At 39.5% G+C, this 26,360-nt stretch overlaps 1 protein-coding gene across 1 annotated transcript; it reads right to left on the bottom strand.

Annotated features, from left to right (window-relative positions):
- Positions 1-15,192, bottom strand: RHAG (Rh associated glycoprotein). The gene is made up of 10 exons (XM_039696003.1): positions 14,983-15,192; positions 10,222-10,405; positions 8,313-8,463; positions 7,978-8,125; positions 6,970-7,127; positions 6,011-6,148; positions 5,665-5,786; positions 4,859-4,944; positions 3,933-4,006; positions 1-3,263 (listed from the first exon to the last, which is right to left on the bottom strand). The coding sequence occupies exons 1-10, from the start codon at positions 15,113-15,115 to the stop codon at positions 3,186-3,188; spliced, it is 1,272 nt and encodes a 423-aa protein (XP_039551937.1). The 5' UTR covers positions 15,116-15,192; the 3' UTR covers positions 1-3,185.
- Positions 15,193-26,360: the final 11,168 nt, after the last annotated feature.

Below are 26,360 nucleotides of genomic sequence, written 5' to 3'. Positions count from 1 at the left end.
CATCTGATCATTCAATTAATGCATTTATTCAGCAGCAGATTTGAGCACAAATGTTAAAAGAAATTTTGTAAGCAAATATTCAGTCAATGGCTTTTAAATACATTTCCTTTTCAGTAATAAAATATAAAGATACTGCTCTGAGGTAGGAATGGAGAACTATATAACAGCCTTCAAAGCTATGATCACCCACTGGTATTCTGAAAAAGGCTGACAAATAAGCTTGACCTTTAGTTAGTTTAAAGTAAGCTTGACCTTTAGTTAGTTTAAAGAAGATATCATTTAAGTTTTACTCATTTAAAAAAACCCAAAAACCAAACCAACAAACAAAAATACCCACCCCACAACGCATTATTTAAGCTCTCTAAATGTAAAAAAATTCAAAGTGAGAACAAAGGTAAGAGAGGAAGAGTGCTGAGTTGTTGTTGGAAGGGATAAAACATTGCCAGTCTTTTATGAGAAAGACAAGAAATGCTGATATTGCGAGCCTCAAATTTAGAGTAGTTGTACTTTAACTTTTGTTTAATTTTCAGTCCCATCCTTTAAGCTCATCCTCCACTCCATGTCTTATTTAACTCCTTACTTTCTTTTCTTGCCAGTGTAAGGCTTTCTCATGGAAGAACAAAAGGGTTTTTAGTAAAATTTTCAGCTTCTGTCTTTTAAACATCCAGTCATGTATTTCACAGAAGTTGTAACTAATTATTAATGAAGCTCTGCTGATCCAAGCTAATCAAAGCTTTGATTAATTGGGAAATAACCAACCAAAAAAATGCCCTAAGCCAGAAAACCAAATGACACTGGCATCCGCAATGTGGATGTGAACAATTAGGGTAAAAAGCCACATGGAAAAAAAACCATTTAAAGCTCTAGTAAGACAAAGGGATTCATCTCTCTACTCTGTTTTTTGACAGAACCTAAGGGACTGGTTTCTCTGGTGGAGGAATCTTCTGAAAAAGAAGTTTGGGTACAATGAGTACTGAGAGGATGAGGGTATGGATTACAATGGAAAGATTATAAGGAGAACTGGATAACAAAATTGTATAGTTCATTTTTTTCCCTTTTGGATTTTAAAAGAACCCCTAAATGTTACTATTGAGGGCATCCATCACCAAGGAAGGTTTACGTTGGATATTTGGAAAATTCTTCACCGGAAGAGTGGTTAAACACTGGAACAGGCTTCCCAGGGAAGCAGGGGAGCCACCATCCCTGGAAATGTTCAATAAGTGAGTAGACATGGAATTCTCAATGTGATTTACTGTCCATGATTATAATCCATCCAAGGTTGGACTTCATGATCTTGGAAGTATTTTCCAACCTTAAGGACTCTATAATTCAAATAATTAGTTTGCTGCCAGTAGGTGGTGCTTCCTAAATCAGGAATTCCTGTGGTCAGCACTCAAAACTAGTGAAATTACCTCACACCCCTTTAAGGTGAATGAAAGACCCTCTGAACTCCCAAGCAGGAATTTGAGGGGTGAAAATCATGTATGGAATATAAGCTTTTTACAGGCTGATCAGAGATGGAATCTTTTTCAAGTACTTCAATACTCCATACATTATGCACAAAATACTTCTAAAATTTTTACAAATGCAATATTTACATTGTTAAACGCTTCCCCAGTTTTTACAAAAATGAATGTGTGACAGCTCTGAGAGGATAAAGGTCATCTTACAGCCAACAAGGTAGAAGAGAGTCAGCCATCGCACATCTGCAAAAGAGTTTATCTGAACTAAAGTGTGATACAAAAGTGTATTTTTATTCATAGAAATCTGACATATGTAGCAGTATACAGCAGGTACAACATATGGGACAGCCTTACCTAGTATCTTTCTAAAGATTTTCAAGGAAAAATACATCAGCAGAAATGAAAATGCATGTGCTATTTTATATGAGAGGAGTTTTCCCCTTAAGTCTGATAAGTAAGACTTGAAATAAGATCCTAGTATTAAAAAAAAGGTTGAAAGTTCACCCTCTTTGGCCTGTTATTCAGACATCAGCAGTAGTTTTGCATGAATGATGGACTGAGGCACTGTGTTCCTTCTGCTTGATCTCCACTTCCCATCCATTGTCTCTCAATGGATTGTCCCATGCACGAAGGCACCTCATGGAATTCCTTCAGCTACCTCAATTTTGGTCTCTGCACTGAGCAGCCTCTGTCACCACTTCTCCGAGGAAGTTAATTTTCCTTAATTTAGCTTCAGTTTTCTTCTTTTGGCTTTCACTTCTTTTAGGAGAAAGTGACTTCTGAGTCAGTGGCTCACCCCATGGAAATTCTCTGCTGAGTCTTCTGTAGGTTGAACATAATTGCTTCCCAATCAATTCCAAACAATTCGTGTTTTTCTGGAGCTGGCATTAGTTCATGTTATATTTCTTGCTATTAATACTGCTACAATCCACTTATTACTGTTGAATAGAATAAGACCTATCACGCAATCACTTGGTTTTCTTAGCTCCTACTCAGTTCCCTTATTATGTCCTTGAAACTAACTAAATCTATGTCAATAAATAAATACATCTATGACAATAATAAACTCTTTTTACAATTTCACTTTCTTTTCCCTTTCAATAAACATATTAACAATGAATCTTGATACTCATATTGCCTTATCAATCACTGTATTCTGTGCTTTGCCATAAGAATTATTTCAACATTTTGCTTCCTGTCATAATCAAGCTTCAAAATACAGCATGCTTTCTCCTCCACTGGAAAACAGGACAACTCACTTTTTCAAAAATTTAAGCTGGAATACTCTGGTGAAAAGTTTGTTTGAATTCATATAAAAAATCAATTAATTTCTTCTTGATTACCCCTATACAGTTGAAGGATGTCACTCAGAAATCCCACAATTAAATATATTGTCCTGTAATAATCTTGAAATCCAAAGTTTATTACAACAGCTATATTACTGTCAGTGACAACAAAAGATATACATAATTTCAAAGAGTGATTTGTGGTGCCTTTTTCTGATGAAAAAATATATTAGAAGGACCTAATTTATCCACCTGAGCTTGGCATAATGACTAAGTAATCTAAAATCAAACTTGTTTTCTTCTGCAAAAATATCTTCAGCCTTTTCTTGAAAACCTGGTGTGGTTGGGACAATACTTAGATATTGTTTCATTTTTTCTTAGCATTAGAAACAGAAAAGGGCATCATTAGGAGAAATTCTACAGCTTAGTTATTTTTCTACATGGCAGCTTCAAATCTGCTGTGCTCATCACGGTGGCTGGAGTGAATTTCAGGTACTAGTTCCTCCTCTGGAACCTGCCATAAAAAACAAAATGGGGCTCAGTTAAGGATACATAGATTTGCTTTTGCCACAAAAAAAGACTAAAATGTGCTGAGAATGTAATTCTATTTGTATATATTATATGTCTGTTTATTAACATTGACACAACCTGACATGAGCCATCAATTCTGGACACTGAGGAATGAACTCAGGGTTTTTGTCATAGAAGAAGGAGTTTAATTTATTGAAAAAACTAATAAAATTTCCTTTAACTTCACTCTTTATTTACAAGGAAGTATATTATATATTCTTTTTGGGTTTGTCCTGGCATAAAATGATAAAATTCAGATTGCCTAAATTAGCAATATGTCATCAATCTCTGATAAGGAAGAGGATACCTGATACAGTGAGCATGTAAGAGAGAGATAAAGGCCTCCACTGTGATATGAATTTGTTGTCTCTCTTTCTGCTTTTTGTTCAAGGTGAGTCCAATGAAAAAGGCATGATTACCTAAGAGGGCCAAAAATTATCCTGAAGGTGGCCTGGCCTTGATAAATTCACAGCCTAAAGTAGAGCAGGATTTTTGAATTTTGAAGAGGCAGTGGTTTTGACTCATGTGTGCAAACAACAAAGCCCAGGAGAGCAGGGCTGCAGTGACTGTACATACTCCAATATAATGAAAATAAAAGGAGGTTGTGTCTTACCTCCCAATAAGCAGAGTCATCAAAGCAGTTCTGGTCAGATACTTGTCCCAAGAAGGGGATCTTTAGAATAGCACCTGCAGGAAAACCAGCATCAGAGGTTTAAAAAATGAAGGAAATGACCAAATGAATGTCCATCAGCTGTGCCTTCGACATCCAGCTAAGTTTTCTGCCTGATTTCCTCATCTACAGAAATGCCCAACCATCCTGGGGACATCAGGCCAATTATTCTGAGAGCGATGCAGATTTCTTCATACAAACTTAAATAAGAACATAAAAAACAGCTTGCTTTTAATTGACCAGATTTCAGACCAAAATTTTCTCTTTCAGCCTGATTTTTTGTTTGTTTGTTTGGAAGTATTCACAAACTCATGGAAATGCATGACACCTCATTGAGTAGGTCTCAAACTAGTTTCTGTTCAGAATTTGAAGTGTCTGAATCTGGAGAATTCCTTCCAGAACAACACCTAATTATTCTTATAGATGTAAAACTCAGTATCTTTGGAGCATGTATTCAGTGAGATATATGCAATCACAGAATCATAGAAACATTTAGGTTGGAAAAAACCTCCAAGATTATCAGGTCCAATGGTGGACCAAACACCATCTTTGTCAACCAGACCAGAGCCCTGAGTGCCATATCCAGTCACTCCCTGGGCACTTCCAGGGACAGGGACTCCACCACTTCCCAGGGAAGCCCCTTCCAATGCCTGACCACCCTTTCAGTGAAGAAATTCTTCCTGGCAAACCTGAACTTCATTTGAAGACAAAAACATTGGAAAACTGTTTTCCCATATTTGAGTTTCTGGCGTTGGGACCCATTATTTCAATTTTGTATTATTCACAGAAAATTGCTGATACATTTAAGTTCTCCATGGAGAAACCTCTAAATTCACATACGTTTTTAGTCATATAAGCATCACACTGACCTGTGAGTGCTCCTCCCACAATTGCAATTCCAAGTGTACTTCCCAGGGCAGCAGCCTGCATGGCAGGAGTAAGCAGGTGACCATTCCTGGAAAGGGTAAAAAACCAAACCATTGCCTATCAAAAAATTGTTACACTTTGAGACTGATGATCATTCTTACAACTTGTAGTTGCTGCATGCTGGACAAGGTGACTGATAGGAAAATATCGTAGAATCTTTATGGTTGGAAAAGATCTCCAAGAACATTGAGTCCAACAAATCCTGCCATTGCTGTGTACTAGAAGGAACTCATGACTTTAATTTAACTTTGTTTTAGGCTACAGATGAAAACAAGTTATTTGAGAAGGTTATTAATGTCCTGTAAGCCATTAGAGAATAGTCCCTGTTATCAAAACAACCAGCATTTCATCTTTTTGGAGTCTTATGAGACAGTGGAAAAAAGCCATTTTGCCTTTTTTTCTTATTCTTTTTTTTTTTTTTAATCTTACAAATACCAACATTATAATTGTAGAATCATAATAAAGGTTTTTCTATGTTTAAATGGTTCAGTGTGCTGTTTCTCTATGATGTTTTAATTTACTTATTTTTATTTGATCTTTTAATCTGTAACAAACTTGGCATTTAAGCAGTGTCTTAAAGGCAGGAGATTAGGAAGAACCCAAGTTAAATGAGAATACAGTACCTGACATCAAATCAATTATGCATTTCTGAAAACCTCCCCCCCCAATTAGATCTAAAGATGGTAGCAAATTACAATAGACCTTCCAAAATCAAAAAACTTTTTTCTCTCATCTCTCTGTAACTCACCTACTTTCCATTTTTATCGCAGTCACTATAATGCCAGCAATACCACCCAGAATTCCAGGTAAACCATGTAAATTGTGAACTCCACAAGTGTCTTGAATTTTCAACTTGGATGCCATCACAGGCTGAAATGAGGAGAAATAGGAAGTTTAGAGTGAGCTTATAATTTTCCATGAACTCTAGATGGATGTGCAAAAGAAAGACCATAAGTACAAGAATCAAATCATTATTAAAATCACCATTACATGGATTTACTGTATCTATCCTCCCTTTGTAGCAAACCAAGGGACCTCCAGGAAAGCCAAAGAGAAATAAAAAATGGGAGCAGAACTGGGTCCCCAGTACTTACAGTCAGGAACTGGAACCCAAGGACAGAGACAATTCCAGCAATGACCCCAATGAACATGGCAGAAAAAGGGTGGATTTCCAGGTCAGCACAGGTACCCACGGCCACTCCTCCTGCCAGGGTGGCATTTTGAATGAGAACCTGCAGAGGGGACACACGGTGAGGCAGAGGTGGCACATGAGAGCCAGTGGCATGTTTTAGGGCTGAGTGCTCCTCAAGGCTCTCTTGCACATGCTGGGCTCAGACAAATAACTGCAGCTGCTGGATTTTAGGGCGAGGGGATAGAAGCTGGTTTGGTTTTGTCTGTTGTGCAACTGCACTGAAATTTCCAGGGAATGGGTCATTTCCTTGAGACACCTATTTTGGCTGTTATAATAAGGAAACTCAAGTAGGAACATTTTTGGAATAAGATTCAAAAGTCCACCTGAACCCTGGACTAATGTCTCTATGGTCCAGCAGGTTCTGTGAATGAGGGAGAATAATCACAGAATCATTAAGGCTTGAAGAGACCTTTGAGATTAAAAATTCCAACCATCAAACCAGCACAACCACCATGTTTCCAGTCCACTACACTGCTTTCCAACCTTTTCTGTGAAGAAATTTCTCCTAATATCCAGTCTAAATCTGCCCTGATGCAACTTGAGGCTGTTTCCTCTCATTCTGTCACTTGGTATTTGAAGAGACCAAGCCCCACCTGGTTGAACCTTTCCTCCTCAGGGACTTGTAGAAAATGAAAAGATCCTCCCTGAGCCTCCTTTTCTTCTGAGCCCCTCCCCCAGCTCCCTCAGCCACTTCTCATCAGACTTTACAGGTTTTACAAGTATAATAGCTCTAATTCTGGCCATAGTATGGGGAAAGGCTCCAGAGAGCCTGGACAGACAGATGGACACTGGGAATCTGCCTACTCATCCTTATTGGAGAGGGTTGCCTCGATTGAAAAAGGGTTATGATGTGATTCTTACCATACTGAATTTGCCTCTTTTATCCACCAAGCTGGAGAGGGCGAATGTTACGACGGTACAGGCAGCCAAGGAGTAGTAAGTATTGATAATGGCTGTTACCTGCTCTTCTGCAATGGCAGAGTTAAAACTGGGCCAAAAAAGCCAAAGAAACAGGGTACCTGCAGGAATAGAAGTCAAAACAAAGCCAAGGCTATTATTCACAAGGGCCAAAGAGTGAAATTAGGACAATTATTAATGAGAAACATGGAATGGCCAAAATTCTGGAAGAAATAATAGAATATGCAGAAGCTTTTGACACTGGCAGCTGGGATTTTGACACATGGTCTCTTGTCAAATCTTACTGGAAGGCTTTAATGACCCCTTGTCTTGCCCCACTCACTGTCAGAGCTCACCACCACTGTGAAACCCCAGCCAGAACAGGAGGCACAGGCAGCACAATTCACACGCAAATCCTTTATCGTCTGTCAATACAACTGAAAGTTTTAGCTGGTGAATTGGTCTATGAAGAGTTCTCATGGACAGATAGCTATATGGTTTCTGACATTTATTACCATGACAGGCACAACTCAATCCTTTTAATTATGCACAATTGCTTTGGAAGTACTGCTGAAAAGCACAAGATTTAACTGAAAGGAAGTTACCACTAATGCATAGTGATAACACATATTTTATTTGATCTTTCCATCCTTGGAAGCAAGGAAAAACTGTAAAAATATGTGTGCCACTGAAATTATGGTGCATGCATGAGAGTAAAAGGAATTTGCCTCCAGAAATGTACTTAGGAAAATTAATGTAGCATAATAATAGGTAATCAGAAAAAATAGGGATGGGAAGCAAGGAAAAACTGTAAAAATATGTGTGCCACTGAAATTATGGTGCATGCATGAGAGTAAAAGGAATTTGCCTCCAGAAGTGTACTTATAATGTAGCAAAATAATAGGTAATCAGAAAAAATAGGGATAAGAGAGGGATGAACAGCAGATCAGCTCTCAATATTACATCACTTACCAATCATGGCAAACATGTCTGAGTGGTAGGTGGATTCATCATTATCATGTTTGTTTGTCAGACCAGGACGGTACAAGACAAAAGCTGCAGCCAAACCAAAATAAGCTCCAAAAGCATGGATAGTCATCGAAGCTCCAACATCTGTGGCCTGTAACAGGGACCCAAAATAATGCCTGAGATTTTATACAGCATGAAGACAAGGGTCTGATGAATGAGAAGTCTGGAGGACTTAATGGTTTAATTCTGTGGTAGAAACCAGAGCCTAGAGTAAGCAAGTATTTCAAAGGGAAAGCATTTGTTATAAAGAGAAAACAATGACTGCTAAATAGTTGTACCTTGAATACTTTGGTAACTAGGTGTTCATTGCATGCAAACATGGTGATCTCCAGAAGAGTCAGGATCAGCATCTGAATGGGACTTGTTTTCCCCAGGAGTGCTCCAAATGAAATCAAAGCAGTTGCTGTACTGAAGTCTGCATTTATCATGCTGAAGTTAAAAAAAAAAAAGAAAACAAAAGCAAAAACACAAAAAAACCCCAAAAATAAAAGAAAAGCAGTTAAAAAGCTGTAATACTCAACATGCCATTAAAATAATATCATTAAAATTATAGAGCTTTAACTATTCAGATTCAAAATTATCAAGTTGATCTTCATGGATAAAAATTAAATCAAACCTTTCCAGATGGATTTGTAAGGATCTTACCACCTAGTGAAGAGTAAGTGTAGAAGGTTTCCTCCTGCTTACACCATACATATGCATAGGTTGGAATTATGATGAAAAGGCAAATAGAGGTGTATGGGGATATGCAGGGATCCATGGAATCAGAGAATCATTTAGTTTGGAAAAGGTCTCTGAGACCACTGAGTCCAATCACAGAGTCATTTAGATTGGAAAAGGTCTCTAAGACTATTTTACCCAGCACTGCCAAGTCCACTACTAAACCATGTCCCTCAGTGCCACATCTGCAGGTTTTTTAAAACACTTCCAGGGCAGGTGACTCCACAGCTTCCCTGGGCAGCCAGTTCCAATGCCTGACCACCCTTTCTGTGAAGAGATTTGTCCTAATATCCAACTAAACCTCCCTTGGTGTGATTTCTTCTTGTCACTTCAGGCCATTTTTTCTTGTCCTGTCACTCATTCCCTGGGAGCAGAGCCTGACTCCCCCCTGGATGTCCCCTCCTGTAAGGAGTTGTGCAGAGCCAGAAGGTCCTCCCTGAGCCTCCTTTTCTCCAGGTCAAGCCTTCCTAGCTCCTTCAGCTGCTCCTCCCCTGTGCTTCAGACTCTTCTCCAGCTCCTCTGTCCTCTGGACATGCTCCAGCCCCTCAATTTCCAGCCCTGACTGCCACCTAGGCTTCAAAGATGACAGTGTGTCTTTGGTCAGATGGTTTATATAATCCTGGAAGCCTTGCATACCTCTCTCTGTGCACCATCTTTGCAAGAGCTGTCAGGTAGGACCACTGTTTATATGTTTTGGGGATTTGCAAAGGTAAATAAACCAGAAATTGATCAAAAACTTAGAGCACAGAGAGGCACTAGCCTGTGGGTCCCTCTAAAGATGCCTGCCTGTAAGCATTAGGGAGCTACTTGTATCATTTCTGCTTTCTCCTCAGTAATGTTCTGATGCTGTTCATTTCAAAAGTGTTTACAAGTTTTCTCATAAAACAGAACTGCAGATGTGGAAAACACTCTGAGACCTCGGTAGAGGCAGGACAGGTGAGGAGGAGGGGCATTAAATGTGCTTAGAGAAGTTGCCCATGAGGTCTCTTATTCTGTGATTGGTGTTCAGACCCTGCTGGAGAATGATGCTCATGGAAATCATTCCTTGAGAAGTAAGAGAAAACCTTGTGAGAAAACACTTGTGAGTGCAGAGACATGCTGCTGCAGCCTTTCTTCTGTGACCCCACGTGTTGTGGAAAGACAGATCCTTCCATGCCTGCTGGGGGCAGGATGTGCTGTGCTACTGCTGGAAATCTTCCAGCTTCCACAGCATCAGAGATTCAAGGTAATCACTCTACAGGACCCACACCTCCCACTTATAACGTAGCACCTCAAATTTCTTCACAAACTTTGGCCCAGTGCACCAGGAGTGGCCCCCTCAGAGGTGAAAGGCAGAAGGATGTGGATAAAAGGACAGTAAGGCTTAATCAAATTTAGTTCAAGTCTGACCCCACAGGTGTTGAGGTTTATGGCTTCTCCTGATATCTTTAGGCATAGAAATATCAATTTTTGTGAATTCACAAATACCTTTCGATGTTAACATGAATTTTCCCACTTTCCATATGCCAAAATCCTTGCATCAGAATTCCCCACTGGAGACCAAAGGCAGCAATGAGCATGTTGAAACCAACACTGCTGAATCCATATTTCTTCAGAAAAGTCATCAGGAAACCAAATCCAACAAATATCATCACATGGACATCCTGAAAATCTGAAGGGAAAACACATCTATGTAGAGACTGTGAAGAATGACTGAGAAGGGTGAAAATCTGGGGACAAAGACAGTTTGAGTAGAGAAGAGTTCCAAACTCCATTCATGCATATGATCCTTTTTTCCCATTTCATGACCAGTCTACCAGCTGAAAACAGAATGTCTGGAAAATGCCACACCCAATTATTGATTATATTGATTCCTATATCATTATGGAAAGCCACTGGATCTCTATGCTTGCAAATTTACTTGTGTCTGGCACTGTCCTCCCTTTGTGAAGCTACCTGGAACATCATCCCAGCTTCACGTCCTTACAAAAAAGTTAAGTTCCCCTTCCAATAAAGGTGGTCAGAGCCAGTGTGTTCTGACTAACTCCAAAATTGTACATGGGATTTGTTTGGATGAGTGCTAGGTGTCCCAGTGCAAAGGAATCCTTGGGATCCCTAAAAATTACTGTCCAAGACATTGATCTTTTTACATGAATAAAAGTTAATTTTAAGGCAGAGTTTAAATTTTAAAATTCATATAGTTAATCTGCAAACCATTAGTCTTTCTTCAAATATTTGGTTGGTTTTTGAAATATGAATTTTGTTAAAATATGGTTATTTATTTTTCTACTTTTTAGAGTTTTGACTTTAATTTTCTTTTTTATGGTTTTAACAGAAAATGAGTCTATCACCACAACATGGATACTTTATATTTTAAAATATTTTTTTTTTACTTTAAAGCTTTATTTGATTTAATTGACTCTAAACCAGACAGGTTTGAGTCCTGTAACTGCAATTTTTTTTTTTCTGATTTCACTGTTGGTAAGAACCTCCAGTACAGAGAGATTGTTTTTAAAAATTTTTATTTCATTGCTCTTGCATGCCAATAAGCATGAAAAACTTGAGCTGGTTAGTGTAACTTTTGGCTTGAAGTTGCAATTCCTATTACTTGTATTCATCAGTTTTTCATTACCAAGTTTGGCCAAAAGAGGGCCCAGAAGTATAAGAATTTACTGGGGATTCCTAATAAACTCTTTGATATTTGCAGTGTCATATTCCAACCCCGCCCTAGCACTGAAATAGCAATAAGAGCCTTTGCTTTGCATTTAAGAAACAGCATCGTGGGTTGGTTTGGGATTAGATGATGAACTTTAAGGTCCCTTCCAACCCAGGCCATTCTCTGATTCTATAGAAATGCAGGTGGTTCACAAACACCTCCAACCCTTTTGCTTCCTGTTCAGGCTGGACATTTAAAAGCTGTCTGAACTTATTCACACAAATGGTTTAAAGCCCTGTTTAAAACTAGGTTAATTCATGGGACTTGAGGACAAATTCCTTCTAGTTTAGCCTGTACTTGAACTTTAACTATCTTTTATGCATGATTTTAAAGAGTAGGTCTGGAGTGACTTTAAATGATAAAGAAAACCACATGGTTTGAACTGAACTGTTTCAGTGACTAGTTGTGTTTGACAAAGCACAGCACTTCTGGGAGAGAGGAAAATAAAGACTGGGAAAAACACTCCAGCAGATCCTGGATAAAGCCACTACACAGAATTCTGCAAGACCATCATATTACCTCCACTGCAAGGTGGTCAGTCTCAACACAAAGATGCTTGTGACATACTCTAGAACTGATCTTGCTTGGCCTAGAGTTGTCAACCATAGAACCCTGAACAAGAGGGATGCGTAAGTTTTCCTAAGCCATGAGTCATGGATGCTCACAGGACAATGCAAACAGGTTGCTAACACGAAAGAAATCCTCTTGCAGTGCTTGAAGAACCACCCCACCCCCTTGTTCTCCCATTCCAGTGGCACAACACAACTGAAATTTTCCATTCCAATTTGCCATGCCTGTATTTGTACCCACCAAAAATAGATACAATGCAAAGCTACGCTTTGGGAATGACCTCAGCTTAGCCCTCCTTACCTGAGTGCAAAGCTATGCTGATCCTCCACTATTATTTTTAGTTTTCTTCTACCCAAAACCACTGAAACAGCTTGAATTCATGGTGCTGAGGTGTCTAAGGCATACAAAATCAACTGCAGTCCTGAGAATATAAATTGCCTCCTGGGTGAAAGAACTAAATCTCTGAGGTACACATGGGTTAACATCCTGAGGCATAGGATGGGAAGCAGTTTGAACCCATCATTTTAGGGACTCAAGGGAAGTCCTGGCTCAAGATACTTCCTTATACACCTATACAACCATTGCATTAAATTTCTGCAAAGTCCTCAGAGAAACTGAGGCAGAACCTCAGTTTGCCTCAGCAAATACTTTTGTTTCCACTTTGTATACGTAAATTTGAGAGTAAGGGGTCCTAAAAGTGAAAATCTAGGTATTGTTATAATGTACTTTTATACCCATTCTTTATTGGGAATGACCTCTGTGAGGCCAACATCTAAAATTTCAACATGGCATTGGTGGTGTTTGCTTGGTTTATGTCTCTATTGGTAACCTGAACAACCTAGCCAAAAGAAATATATCCTCTTCTCTCCTAAAACACTGTTCCCACCTTAGAGTAGTCCCTTATCCATGCTGTGCCTAAAGCCATGCCTGGCAGGAGGTGAAGGGGCCAGTTTGCATGAGCCCAAACCATTCCAGAGGGCTGCTCACAGGCCAATAGCGTGGGCAGCTGAGGGACAAGTGTGCAGGAATAACACAGTCATACACTGCCTGTGCAGGGAGACATGAGAGGCAGCAGGAAATTCCTCCCACACTTTGGAGACACTGATATTAATGAAGAAACAAGCATAGGTGATATTTAACTGGGTAGGTTACATTTGAAGATTTGTATTTTTGTGTTAGTACAATTACCTGTGCTGTCAAATTATTCCTGTGGGTTTGGGCATAACTTTTGCCTAGGCCAACAATCACCTCCTGGGTGACAGTGGACTAAGAATAATTCCCAATGCACTGTCCAGATAAAGCCACCAAATTTAGGAAATTGGATAGTTCAATACAATTGGGATAATTTAATATGACACCAGCTAAGACAGCTGCATTTGTTCAGCCTGGAGAAGAGAAAGCTCTGGGGAGTCCTTGAAGCACCTTCTAGTACTTGAAGGGGCTTATAAAAAGTGGGAGAGTGACTTCTTAAATGGTCAGATAAAGATAGGACAAGAGGGAACAGTTTTAAATTAAAAGAGGAGAGATTTATATTGTTTAATAGGAAGAAATTCTTCTCTGTGAGCGTGGGGAGGCCCTGGCACAGGGTGCCCAGAGAAGCTGTGGTTGCTCCATCCCTGGAAGTGTCCAAGACCAGGTTTGAAGGGGCTTGGAGCACCCTGGGGTAGTGGAAGGTGTCCCTGCCCATGGCAGGGGGGTGGAATGAGAGTATCTTTAAGGTCCCTTCCAACCCAAACTTTCCTTTGCCTCTATGAACATCAGTGGCATGGCCAAACTCTTACAGACAGTGGACACAGCCCAAGGTACCACATCTCAGGGATACTGCCACATCTCAGTGGAGCTAACCTAAATGTGAGTAATTAGCCCCTGATGTCCATCAGCAGACTTGCATCTGGAGCTGAACAATGCCCTCATTTGCTGTTCTCTGACCTACACAATGCTCTCTGTGAGAATACACAACACACAATTACTCCAACCTGATTTCACATGCCCCTGTAACAGCCATTGAAAGGACAGTTAGGATGGGAGAAAAAGAGGGTTCAAACTTACAGAATTACATTCAAAATTACACAGGTGTCACCTGCAGGCAGGGAGTTGTGTACTCTGTGATCCTCATCAAGCACATTGCAGTCTACAATTCCTACAGGGAATCTACAGGGCTACAAGTCATTGAAGCCTCAGAGCTGAAAAACTGAACAACCAACCTTCAACACTGCCAGGAAAACACAGTTTGCAGCTCTGCAAACTTTGTTTTCTATTAATTCACAATAGTCATATCTATGCATGAAAGAAGTGAATAACTACTTCTCAGGCCAAGAACTTTTTCTGATCTTCACCAAGTATTTGCAGAGCAACAAATCAACAGAAACATTTTCAGGCTAAACCATTACTGCCTAATGGAACCACTGCTTTGGAAGATAGCAGGGGTGTTATCCACCTTGTCACCAAAACTATGGCCCTTTTTGGAGTCCCGGTTTCACAAACATTTTATAGCAATATGCATATGCATCTCAATTTCCATGTTCTCATAAGACACCTTTTCCAAACTTGGATGGTAGTAATGAAACATTCTATTAACTTTAATTATTTAATACATTAATCAGGATAGAAGGTCTGGCAAGAAACACCCCCATCTGTCTCTGGAAAATGCTGGACACTTTCAGAGCAATGCACAGTTCTCCAAGTCTTAACCTGCTGTGCAAACACTAGTACTATATCCCAGACTCTTCTCTCCCAAAACAGTAAACTTCTCAGCCGGGAGGTTCTTGCAGAATTTTGTATCTGGTCAATTTGGATTTGTCTTTGAAGTCTGCTGCTTTCACATCTCAGAAAAATGTTTTTGCTCCAAAACTCAACTTTCTTTTCCAGCTCTATTAGTATGTCTCATAAGTTATTCAGAAATCTTGCTTAGCATCAGTTTAAAGAAATTTCAGCTTCTATAAATCTTAGACAGAAATACTTACATGGGTATAACCTTTCAGAAGGATCTGAGTCATAATCCACAAATATCCCAAACAAAATAATGACAATCACTTCCAGAAGAAGCGCCAGGATCGAGAACTTGAACTTCATGTTGGTGTCAAAGTCTGGAGGCATTGCTGGAGAGAAGGTGGCTGTGACAGCTTGATAATGGGTGTTTGCCTTCAGAGGAGCTGGCTAATTCCGTGGATCTGGGTGATATAGTAAAAAAAAAAAGAAACAGAAATGTGAACACACCGTCCCACCCACCATGGGAGGGAAAAAGTATGGGTCAATATAGTGATTTCAATTTCCCAGGGTACTTCTGTGTCTGAAATACTGGCTTGCATGTGGGTTTTTTTTCCAGTTTGTAATACAAACCAGCTCATTCAGGCACAGACATACTTCTCACTGCCTATATGTATTTTTAAAAGGAATTAGCCTTTAAGAAAATCTCACAGAGCCTGGTTTGCTGCACATAGTAAGGAGCAGTGACTTTCAACTTTGTTGCCTGTAGTCAATAATATTTTCAAGTTGTAGCTCTTCTTCCAAAAAGTAAATAATTTTGCATTGCAAATAAAACATGGAAAATCACCTCTCTTCATATAGGCTGCTATAAGCAAAGAGAATCTCTTTCAACAACCAGAAGACTTTTTTTTTTTTTATTTTACAGTGAAGTACTCATTCTCAGAGCACAAGTTCCCATTGTAAACTTTTATTTAAAAAGGAAATTATTGTACTTATTTAAATGTAAAAAGGATATTCATTATTCTTATAAAGGAAAGCTGCAGTTACTAAAAAGAGGAATTTGAAGAGAGCAACTACATTTTTTATTTCTAATGATTGTTTTTTTTAACATTCCCCTTATCTCAGACAATGGAAATAGGTCAGAAACCAAATCTATTACATGATTTAAAAAGCTTAGTTTGTAAACTTTTTCACAAATAGAGGAGAAAATTAAATTTCACATAGTTTACTGTTGGATGATCTCTTGCTCTTGAGTCTAATTGCTTCTCTAATATAAAGGTAGAGTTAGATCATTACCCAAACTAAGTTCAAAGTTCTCACAGCTTTTTCTCCCTGAAAGTGGGTCTGTGCATTTGGAAGGGAAACCAAGGTATTTAGCAAGAAAATTCTTGTCTATCACATAATCAAGCCTGCAAGTGGCAAAGCTAAAATAAGCACATGTGTGTTTTTTCCTTCATAGCAACTGTATTTCATTTGAGCAGCTCAAAGAGAGGAAGCAGAGCTTTGTTAAGAAGCTATCACTCATCCTTACTGCACCACAGGATAGGACACACAGCCAGCTTTGATTGTGAGGACTTGTGAGCTCCTCCATTTGCTCAGGAGGTGATTAAAAAAGGACAAACTCATGAGCAAAGTTCATTGGATTTTTTTTTTACTCATTGCTCAGCCATGAATATCCTGTGTATTCATTGCATGAAGTTTTTCCTAGTGAAGATCTCACATGACATACATGTAATCCTTATTGCACCTTAAGATGTTTAAGGGGTGCAGAAAAAATTCCCTGCTGAAATTTTAGCAGGAAAAGAGCCTTTTAATGGTGTTTAGAATTTAAAATGGGTCAAGTCCATTACATCAGGGCTTTTTCTGAGGTTATTATTTTATGTCTTAAATCTCATGTGGGTATGTACACACAGATGCACACAATCTGTATTGGAAGAGTATTCATCCATGTCTTTTTCCTTTTTCCTTAGCCAGGAAGAATAACTTAGCTTTCCCAGAGAGGTGAACTAATGTCCAGCAGCCACAGAATGGCCCTAGACATGTACAGGTGATTTACACACAAATAGGAATACTGAAGTAATTATATTCCAATATTTATGGACTCTAGTATTTGTTTTTCTAAATGAATGAAACATTTCCCTCTGACCACTAATAAGGCTGAATCTGTCACAAATTATCTTCAGATATCGCCACCTTTAAGCTAAAAGGATTGACAACACAAACTGCCAGGAAGAGGATGCTTTATCCAAGGGGTGGAACTGGATTATTTTCCTCACTGGGCTTTTTGGGAAAACGCAGTTTGGCCTGACTTACTGCCTTAGTTTTTGCTTGCTGAGATGGGCTTTGGCCTGTGTCATATTTGGTCTGGGCATTGCTTCAGGAAATGACAGGTGCTTTGGATATTCTCCTCAAGGCTTTCCAAGGGAAGAATGTTGAATATCCATACCGTGGGTACACACACATCCAGTCACACCATCTGTGGAGAGTACAGCATGTCTGTCCTGTTAAATCAGGAAAACAAGGTCTGGATCTTTCAGTCCTACATCACAGTGGAAACTTTAACATAGAAGGTCCTACGTTTTGCTCTGATGTATTTTCCAGCAGAAGCAATTGCCATGTCTGTCTGTCATTCCCACTTTTTCCTGATTGCCTTGTTTCTGACACAGGCTTTCCAAGTCATGGGGAGCAGCCACCTCCAACATCTCCTGTCAAATGCCTTTGTGTGTCCAACCAGCTGCTGCACAGGCCAATCGAAATGCACACTTCTTGAACTGTTCCTCTTTAGAAAATTTTCTTATGTCTCCTTATTTGCTTTATCCCAGTCCTGGTGGCTATTAATGCAAAGGAAGGAGTGAGGATGTTTGACAAATATTGTTGCACACCTGGATCTACTAAATAACTTTACATATTTGTCATTTAAATAGCTGTTGGATTTTTGTTTTTTAATCCAGCTTTCCATCTAAATGGGATGTTGGTGACATATCACAAACTTTATGTAAATAAATGGGAACAGTTATGGCAGAATTTTGAGCTTCTGGAATGATAAAAATAAGAAATAAAAGTAGCTTGGGCAGTATCTTACCTAAAGAATGAGAAAGAACATGCATTTAATAATATTCTTACAGAATGTCCTCCAGTATCATTGGGAGTAGCATCCAACTGACCAGACACACACTGTGCATTTCTGTACCTGATCTAACCTGCAGTGTTTTCCTTTTAAATCATGGACTCATGGAATCATTAAGGTTGGAAAAGACCTCTAAGACTGTGAAGTCCTACCATTAACCCAGCACTGCCAGGTTCACCACTAGACCAGCACCACCAACTATACTCCCTCAGCACCATATCTATGAGTGTTTTCTATTTATATTCCAGAAGAAATAGAAACTTCCAAGAGCAATTGTTTTCATGGTAAAAGAAGTTGCCTAAAATACCTGGCAAAATAGAACAGGTGAATGGAAGTGCCCTTTTTGGTCATGTTTGTTGGCCAACACGGGTTAAATCAGGTCCAGGATGTCTCCTACAAGAGGCTGAGGTTATTTAAGACTCTGAGGTCAGTTCACTGAAGTCTGAGCTACAAGGATTCCTCAGTCAAAGTGGATTTACAAAGCATGACTTGGGTGCACATTAATCTTCCATTTTATTCTGTGTGTGCTCTTCTTGTAGACAGAGCTGTGGAGACCAGGGAGGTGGAATAAGGTGCATCTTTCCTCCACACTGGGATAGAAATATTTCTTAGATCTCCTGAACTTTGAGCTAAATTTTTTTGAGAACATTGACATTTATCCCATTTATGCAGTGTTGCAGAAGAAACATTTTTTTCACTAAACATTAACCTCAATTCTTTGAGTCAACAGACCCCTATCTCTCCTCAAGTTGAAAGTTCATTCAAGAAAATACAGTTTGCTGTGCTCTTCTTGTAGACAGAGCTGTGGAGACCAGGGAGGTGGAATAAGGTGCATCTTTCCTCCACACTGGGACAGAAACATTTCTTACATCTCCTGAACTTTGAGCTAAGTTTTTTTTGAGAACATTGACATTTATTCCATTTCTGCGGTGTTGCAGAAGAAACTTTTTTTTCACTAATTGACTCAATTTTTTTCACTAATTGACTCAATTCTTTGAGTCAACAGACCCCTATATCTCCTCAAGTTGAAAGCTCATTCAAGAAAATGCAGTTTGTCCATGCAGTCCTTAAACAGCTTCCTTCACCTTAAAGAGAGAAGTAACATTCAGTGGATTTTCTGACTCCTTAGATAGCAACAATAAGTCAAGAAAATGCAGTTTGTCCATGCAGTCCTTAAACAGCTTCCTTCACCTTAAAGAGAGACGTAACATTCAGTGGATTTTCTGACTCATTGGATAGCAACAATAAGATCACGGATTGGGTCAGGCTGGAAGGGACCAGAGAGGCTCATCTGGTCCCACCTCTGTTCTCAAGCACAGGGCACAGGATTGTGTCCAGGCAGTTCTGGAATATCCCCAGTGAGGGACACTCCACAGCCTCTCTGGACAATCCATTCCAGGTCTTGGTCACTGCACAGGGAAGGAGTTCTGCCTCCTGTTCAGGTGGAACTTTCTGTGCATCAGTTTCTGCCCATTGCCCCTTTGTCTTGACTGCATCCAAATCACCCCCACCAGCCTCTTAGCTGATTTCTTGTAAATGTGGGTTGATACTGCAGTGTCTTTTTCTAAAATAAATGTGTTTTATTTTTCCATTTGAAATCTCACAGACTTTGTTCTCTAAGACCTTACTTGATTACCAGGCAGTATTTTTAATATTTCCAGTACAAAAAGAACATCAATAGACGGTAACACTAGAAGGAATGACCTTTTTTCTTTCCTCTAAATAGAATAGGCCAAATAATTACATCCAGTAAGGCTATGTTCAGCTAAAGCATGACTTGTTGAAGAGGAGCATGTTTCACTTAAAAACTTCACTCTTTCATGTCTGCTTTTATTGCATGAGTATTGCGACTTTGTTCTCTAAGACCTTACTTGATTACCAGGCAGTATTTTTAATCTTTCCAGTACACAAAGAACATCAATAGAAGGTAACACTAGAAGGAATGACCTTTTTTTCTTTCCTCTAAATAGAATAGTCCAAATAATTACATCCAGTTAGGCTATGTTCAGTTAAAGCATGACTTGTTGAAGAGGAGCATGTTTCACTTAAAAACTTCACTCTTTCATGTCTGCTTTTATTGCATGAGTATTGCAAAGCAGGGGTTAAATGCTGAAACAGAAACTTTTGGTGGAGGTGTATCCCAAAGTCTGTTTACTAGAGATAACAGGGTTCTGCTCCCTTCTGCAAGGGCCAGTGGGCCTGTCTGAACTGCTCTTGTGATAAAAAAGGAACCTCAGCTAAGATGGATGCTTTGCGTAACACCTAGGAGCTCTACCTATTATTTTATGAAAGCAATAAGAAATAATAAAAATTAGATGTCTGTGTTTCAGTCTCAGATGGTGTGAGTGATGAATCATTTATTTTTATTGACTTTTCTTATGTTAATGTGTTTCTCCTGCTCCCTATCAGTCCCCTGTTCTTACTTCTAACAGGGCACTTGGTGTGGTTGCTCCTGCCCATGTGAAATCCCTTACAGGGTCTGGTTCTAAAGGCAAGCAGGTCTTAAGCTTCTGAAAAAGCACAAGGAGATGACTTCAAACATGGCAGGGAATCATCTCAGTTGACTTTCCTTACAGAGGACTGTCTGAATGTGGAAACCTCTAGGTTTCAAAATCCACTCCGTAGCTGTGATTACACCTGGATTTGGGTTCTCTCTTTGCATCACGCCAGAAGAGCACTAGGAAAGGACACTTGTGAAAGAAGGTGAAGAGAATTGCATTGATTCTTGGATTTTAAGAAGAAATTCTTCCCTATGAGGGTGCTGTGGCCCTGGCACAGCTTGCCCAGAGAAGCTGTGGTTGCTCCATCCCTGGAAGTGTCCAAGACCAGGTTGGATGGGGTTTGGAGCACCCTGGGATATTGGAAGGCGTCCCTGTCCATGGGAAGGGGTTGGAAATGGGTGTTATTTTAGGTCCCTCCCAATCCACACCATTCTGTGATTCTATGATTCCATAAGTCTTTTGTTCCTCAGTGACCTTTCATGATGCATTCCTTATTTAAATGAGCAGACACAAGCACAGATGAATCCCAGCAATCCCAGAGAACCTCCTGCTAAGTGTGGCTCTTCCATAATTTGTACAACCATCAGCCTCTGGAGGCTGAGCTGTTTCTCAGTGGTACAGCATCAAGGTGTGGTTCAGTGGTACCATGAAGTAGTTGGTCTTATCCACGTAAGGATCAAACCAGAGAGAGACAGTAAATATAAATTTTTATGACTCAGTGAGTGCTGAGGCACAGCACAAGTGAAACCCCAATATAAACTGTGCCTTTTGTCCATGTGTTCACACTGACCCACAAATTCTAATAATTTTGACCTTGGCACAAATTGTAGATGTGAGTAGAACAATTAGTACATAACAAAGTCTTATAAGAAACTCCCATATTGTTTGTTTTTCCTGTGTACAGCTAACGTCTCCTCCAGCTGGCTGAGGAGGTTAGGCAAATGGGGACTTCTTTGTTTGCAGCTTGAATGCTGACCTGATGGAAGACATGATTTGTCACCTTCATAATTAGTTTACATGACTGTTTTTTAATTGTCAGGAAGTAAGTGCTAAATCACTGAATATCCCAAAGTAGTCCTCTGCTATTGAACTGACAAGATGAATTTATTATTTCCTCACAACGGGCCAAGGACAAATTCAATGAACAACTACAACTCAACTTACTATCTAAAATACAACACCCCTTCCGGGACAAACCAACACAGGAGGTACTAAAATAAATTGGGAGCAAATAAATAGGAGTATTGAAGGAAAAATTACCTCAGTGGAAAAATCCAGCCTCTGAAATGTTCATACCAAGCTGTGAGAGGTACAAATTTGTATGCTGTAGCTCATTAGATGCTACATTCTCCTTAGATACCTCTCATTTCCCTCTAAAACATGCATGGAGTGTTAAATAACTCATATAAAGCTGGATAAAAATCTTTTTACTGGTTTGCACAACTGATCTGTATAGATCTGCAATGACTCTTAGTGCAAGGCTACTGGAATAACCTAAGAGCCAAAGATTTAAGTTTGGTTTATGACATGTTATGGTTAATACTATATCAAAATGGTCTGGATTGGTTCTATGTTTCCAATGTACATTTCCTTATGTTTATTGATCACAGAAAAGATAGTTAAAGGCTCATCTAGGAGGCAGGTCAGAAAGCAAGAGCAGAGACAGGTTAAGCCAAAATGATGCTCCTGGGCCATGGGCAGGTGATAGGAGAGGCTTCAAGGAGGCTAAAACCTCCTCAGTGCTCATTATTAAATACTAGGCTTGGATCATTGTTGATATTTCTGGCTATTTTTACCTGCCCAGCAAATTTCCACATCTTTGTGGAAATCTTTTTTCCACACTCTACCACTCATTTTCATTTCATCTTTCCCTTCCAGGTTCTTTACACATTTCTTTTCCTTTGCCATTTTTCTCCTTTCCCATTTATAAGCTGATTTCCTCAAGAACACTGAGCCACTGCTATCTCTGGAAGAAGCATGATCACTGTCTTCCAACACCTAATTTATTGTAACTGACATTTTTTACCTCTTCAATCAGCCAGCATTTGTCTCTTCAGGAGCATGGAATTTTCAGGTCATTGAGGACTTTTCCTGCACTTGTAGGTAGGTTGCCACATAATAACTTCAAGAAATATTTTGCTCTCTGTAAAATTTGTATGTCTTTCTTCATTCAGATGGAAGGCTGCTGCTGACCTTTCCAGTTTTAATGCTTAGAAATTCATTTTCTTCACTAAATTTCTTAATGAATTATATATATATATATGTGTATATGTACACACACATATATGTACATATATCTTTATTAATTATATATAATTATATAATAGAATATATAATATATATAATTATAATATATATTATTGTACAATATATAACATATATAACTATCTGTAATTTGTATATGAATTTTGTATACATACATATATGTATATATATCTTGGTTTTGTGCAGAAAATAAAGAATAAAACATTGAGAAATGTTGAGAATGAATGAATTATTTAATGAATGAATGTTGAGAAATATCTCCTGCCCTAAGGAATAGTGGCACCTGCACAGGAGCCACTGCTAGGAAAAAAGCATCAACTTAAAGAGTCTTTTTTAGGAGACATTTTCTGATATGTTGTTGGGTGAGTGTGGAAAATCACCTCCATCATCTGAATGGAGTTGCACAGCCACATTTACATAAGAGGTCAATACATTCTTGGTTTGAATATACAGAAATTCTGTAATTTCTGTGCTTCAGAAGCAGTAGTGCTCAGAAAATGTCCCTTTCTCCTCAGTGTGTCAGTCCTGTCAAAAATCACAAGGGCTACCATTCAATTTTTGTCAAAATAAGCCTCTTATGACCCTTCAGCAATCACTTTGTGGGAAACTTATCATATGTGCCTGCACAAAGAATGCTGTATGTCACTAAATAAAAATAACACATTTAACACTTCCTTTGTTATCTTTAGTGTCATTTTCTGGAATTTGTTTACATTGGGAAAAGACTTTTTAAAGAAGATAGATGAATGGTTTTGAGTGTCCTAAAAAAAACCCTGGTGGTTTAAAGTCAGTGCTTGAAATAAAAAATCTTCTGGTTTATTCAACAAAATAAATAAAAGCCATAATTTGATTTTAGTGTGGCATCCGGGACTTTTCTCTTTTACTTTCAGCATGTCATGGAGCAGTGGGAAAAGAGAAGAAAGCAGAGGAGTGTTAATGATGCAAAACATCAAATGAAAAATATAATTTGATTTCAAATGGTCATTTCTGTGTAGAAAACCCCAAGAATGTGATGATAATGATTTTAAAGAGTAATTTCCATTTACATGTGTTGAGCCTTGGGCTCTCCATCAGTGACTGAATGAATATTTAACACGGCTCTTTTCCATGCCAGTTTGCTATCTCAACTTTTCCTAAAATTTGCCTTTCTTTCAGAGCTGGTGCTGGAGTATCTGTCAGTCCTGGTGAGCAGTCTGAGGCTGGCATTTCACAGAGCCCAGGGCAGAGGGCTGAGCCCAGTGACCAACCCATGAACCTCAGACGTCACCGGTGGGTCAGGAGGGAGTGTCACGTCCTTGCTTCTATCTCCCACTGCCCCCTGTCCCCTTTGCCTTGTGGTTACACTGAGATATAATTATGCTGGAGGTGTGGCTATCAAATGTGATATTATAATTTACAGGGCCTAGTGCTTTGTGGCTCTTTCTCAGCTTTCACTAATCTTCCTTGCCCTGACTGTGTGAGTTTATCTCTGCCTTGCAGTCGGTGAGGCTGAAGCTTGCAGGTCAAATGTCTGGCTTGGGGGTTAAAAGTCTTGCTCACAGCCTAGAGTGGAGACAGGAGCTGTCAAGAAAGTTCTTAATCAGAGACTCCATCTGCTGTTTTTCACAGTTTAACCATGGCCTTTACATTAGAGAAATCACATTTTTGGCAGCTTGGCCTGGGGTGATGGGAGCAGCCCAGGGGTGGGGAACATCCTCTTCTGTCCCTGCTCTGATGGACCTTTTCTGCTTGGGCTGGCTCAAACATCTTGTCATTAATTTATTTTATGGGAATAAATTGGATATTCTGACAAGACAAATTTCTAATGTCATGTGAAGTTTTCCAACCCTTGCTTCCTATTTAGTATTAGGTTTTGAGGGAGTAGCCTCAAGCTGTGCCAGGGAAGATTTAGATAGGGTATTAGGGAAAATTTTTTCATGGTAGGGGTTGTCAAACATTGGAATAGGCTGTACTGGGAAGTGGTGAAGTCACCAATCCAGGAGGTGTTTAAAAGGCATGGGGAAGTGGCACATGGGGCCATGGTTCAATTGTGAAGGTCTTTTCCAACCTTAATGATTCTGTCATTTCATGTTAACCTGTTGGTGAGATTTGTCAAGAGCAAGAGTGAAACTAGTTTTGTGGAAGATTTGTTCTAAAATATCAATGGATGGAGAAAAACAGGGCACTCAGCAGAACATTGGGATACTGGAAGCGTGGATCTCCCCTTTGGTTTAGCCCAGAGGCCAAATCTGTTCATGAAACTGCTGCTGTTAGTGCATTTTAAATATCAAAAATATTCTTTCTTCAGAAACTGTCTGACTGCTAGTTTTGTGGAAGATTTGTTCTAAAATATCAATGGATGGAGAAAAACAGGGGAGATACTGGCCCATGGCACTCAGCAAGACATTGGGATACTGGAAGTGTTGACCTCCCCTTTGGTTTAGCCCAGAGGCCAAATCTGGCCATGAAACTGCTGCCATTGGTGCATTTTAAATATAAAAAAATATTCTTTCTTCAGAAAATGTCTGACTGTTAAGTTACTTCATAACCTTTGTTCAAAACTGTGTTTAAGGCCCTTCATGTGAGTTAGCAGCTGAAGAGCTCTTACACCCCTCTCCACAGATAAGGCTTGGACTTGTTCTGAAGTAGTTGCTCTTATCATCTCTCAGCACGTGTTCTTCTTGTGAACCAGAATAGAAAATGTAAGAAATTCCTGCTGTTATTTGCTTCTTGCCTGGACTAACACCTAAAAGGTAGCACAATACAGCAGAAACCAAAAAGCACATCCTAGTGTTAAAAATGAAGGCACTGTCAAGACATCAGTATGAAAAATAACTTTGTGACAATACAGGCAAGTAACAGGGAAAAAAGTCATTTGACATGCTGGATCTCAGCAAATGTCGTATTGCTTTTGCCCCATCTGAGTGTGATGACTCCATATTCAGCAGCATCTCAGCTTTCACAGAGATGGGAACAGCAAAGGGAAGTATCCCAAGCACTCCTTGATGTCAGCTCTGGGAAACAGGAACATCCAGGCAGCATTTCCAGCATTTCATCTCGCCTCCTATTTGTTCTGTTCCACATCAGTAGGGAAGCAGAACCTTTTGAAATCTCCTACAAAAGCACAAAGGCTGTGCCTGGATACCTTGCAGTAACCCAGATGTGTTCCAGGGTGGCACCTCAAGCTGTAGGAGATCCCTTCCAGCTCCTGCTGTTGCCATGCTCAAACATCATAGCTGGATATCCAGAGCATGCAACTTGGCTCTTTGGGAAGGGAGCTGTATTGGAAATCTCTGATAATAAACTAATTCCTTGTTAAACATTTATTGGCCCAGATAAAGGGGGAGGAAAGAGGAAAAACTTGGAAAATAACCCAGAAAACACCTGAGAGTTTTGCCAAAATTATGCATCCCTCCATAATAGAATTGGGGTTTTACAGGTTAGTGTTTTCTGAGGAAAACACAGCTTTTTTAGGAAATTTTCACCAGCTTTAGTTTGAATTACAGTCCCTAAAAATCATAGAATCAAGGTTTAGGTTGGAAGGGAGCTGAAAGATCTTCTTGTTCCACCTCCTCCCATGGGCATGGACAATTTCCACTGTCTCAGGTTACTCCAAACCCCATCCAACCTGGCCTTGGACACTGCCAGGGATGGGAGAACCACACCTTCTCAGGGCAACCTGTGCCACGGTCTCACCACACTCAAAAGAGAGAATTTCTTCCTAAATATCCGGCCTAACCCTGCCCCCTCTTAGTTTGAAGCC

This window comes from Passer montanus, unplaced genomic scaffold (genome assembly GCF_014805655.1).
Source record: "Passer montanus isolate IOZ18808 unplaced genomic scaffold, ASM1480565v1 scaffold94, whole genome shotgun sequence".
NCBI classification, from domain to species: domain Eukaryota; kingdom Metazoa; phylum Chordata; class Aves; order Passeriformes; family Passeridae; genus Passer; species Passer montanus.
This window is presented reverse-complemented; position numbering and strand designations above follow the sequence as displayed.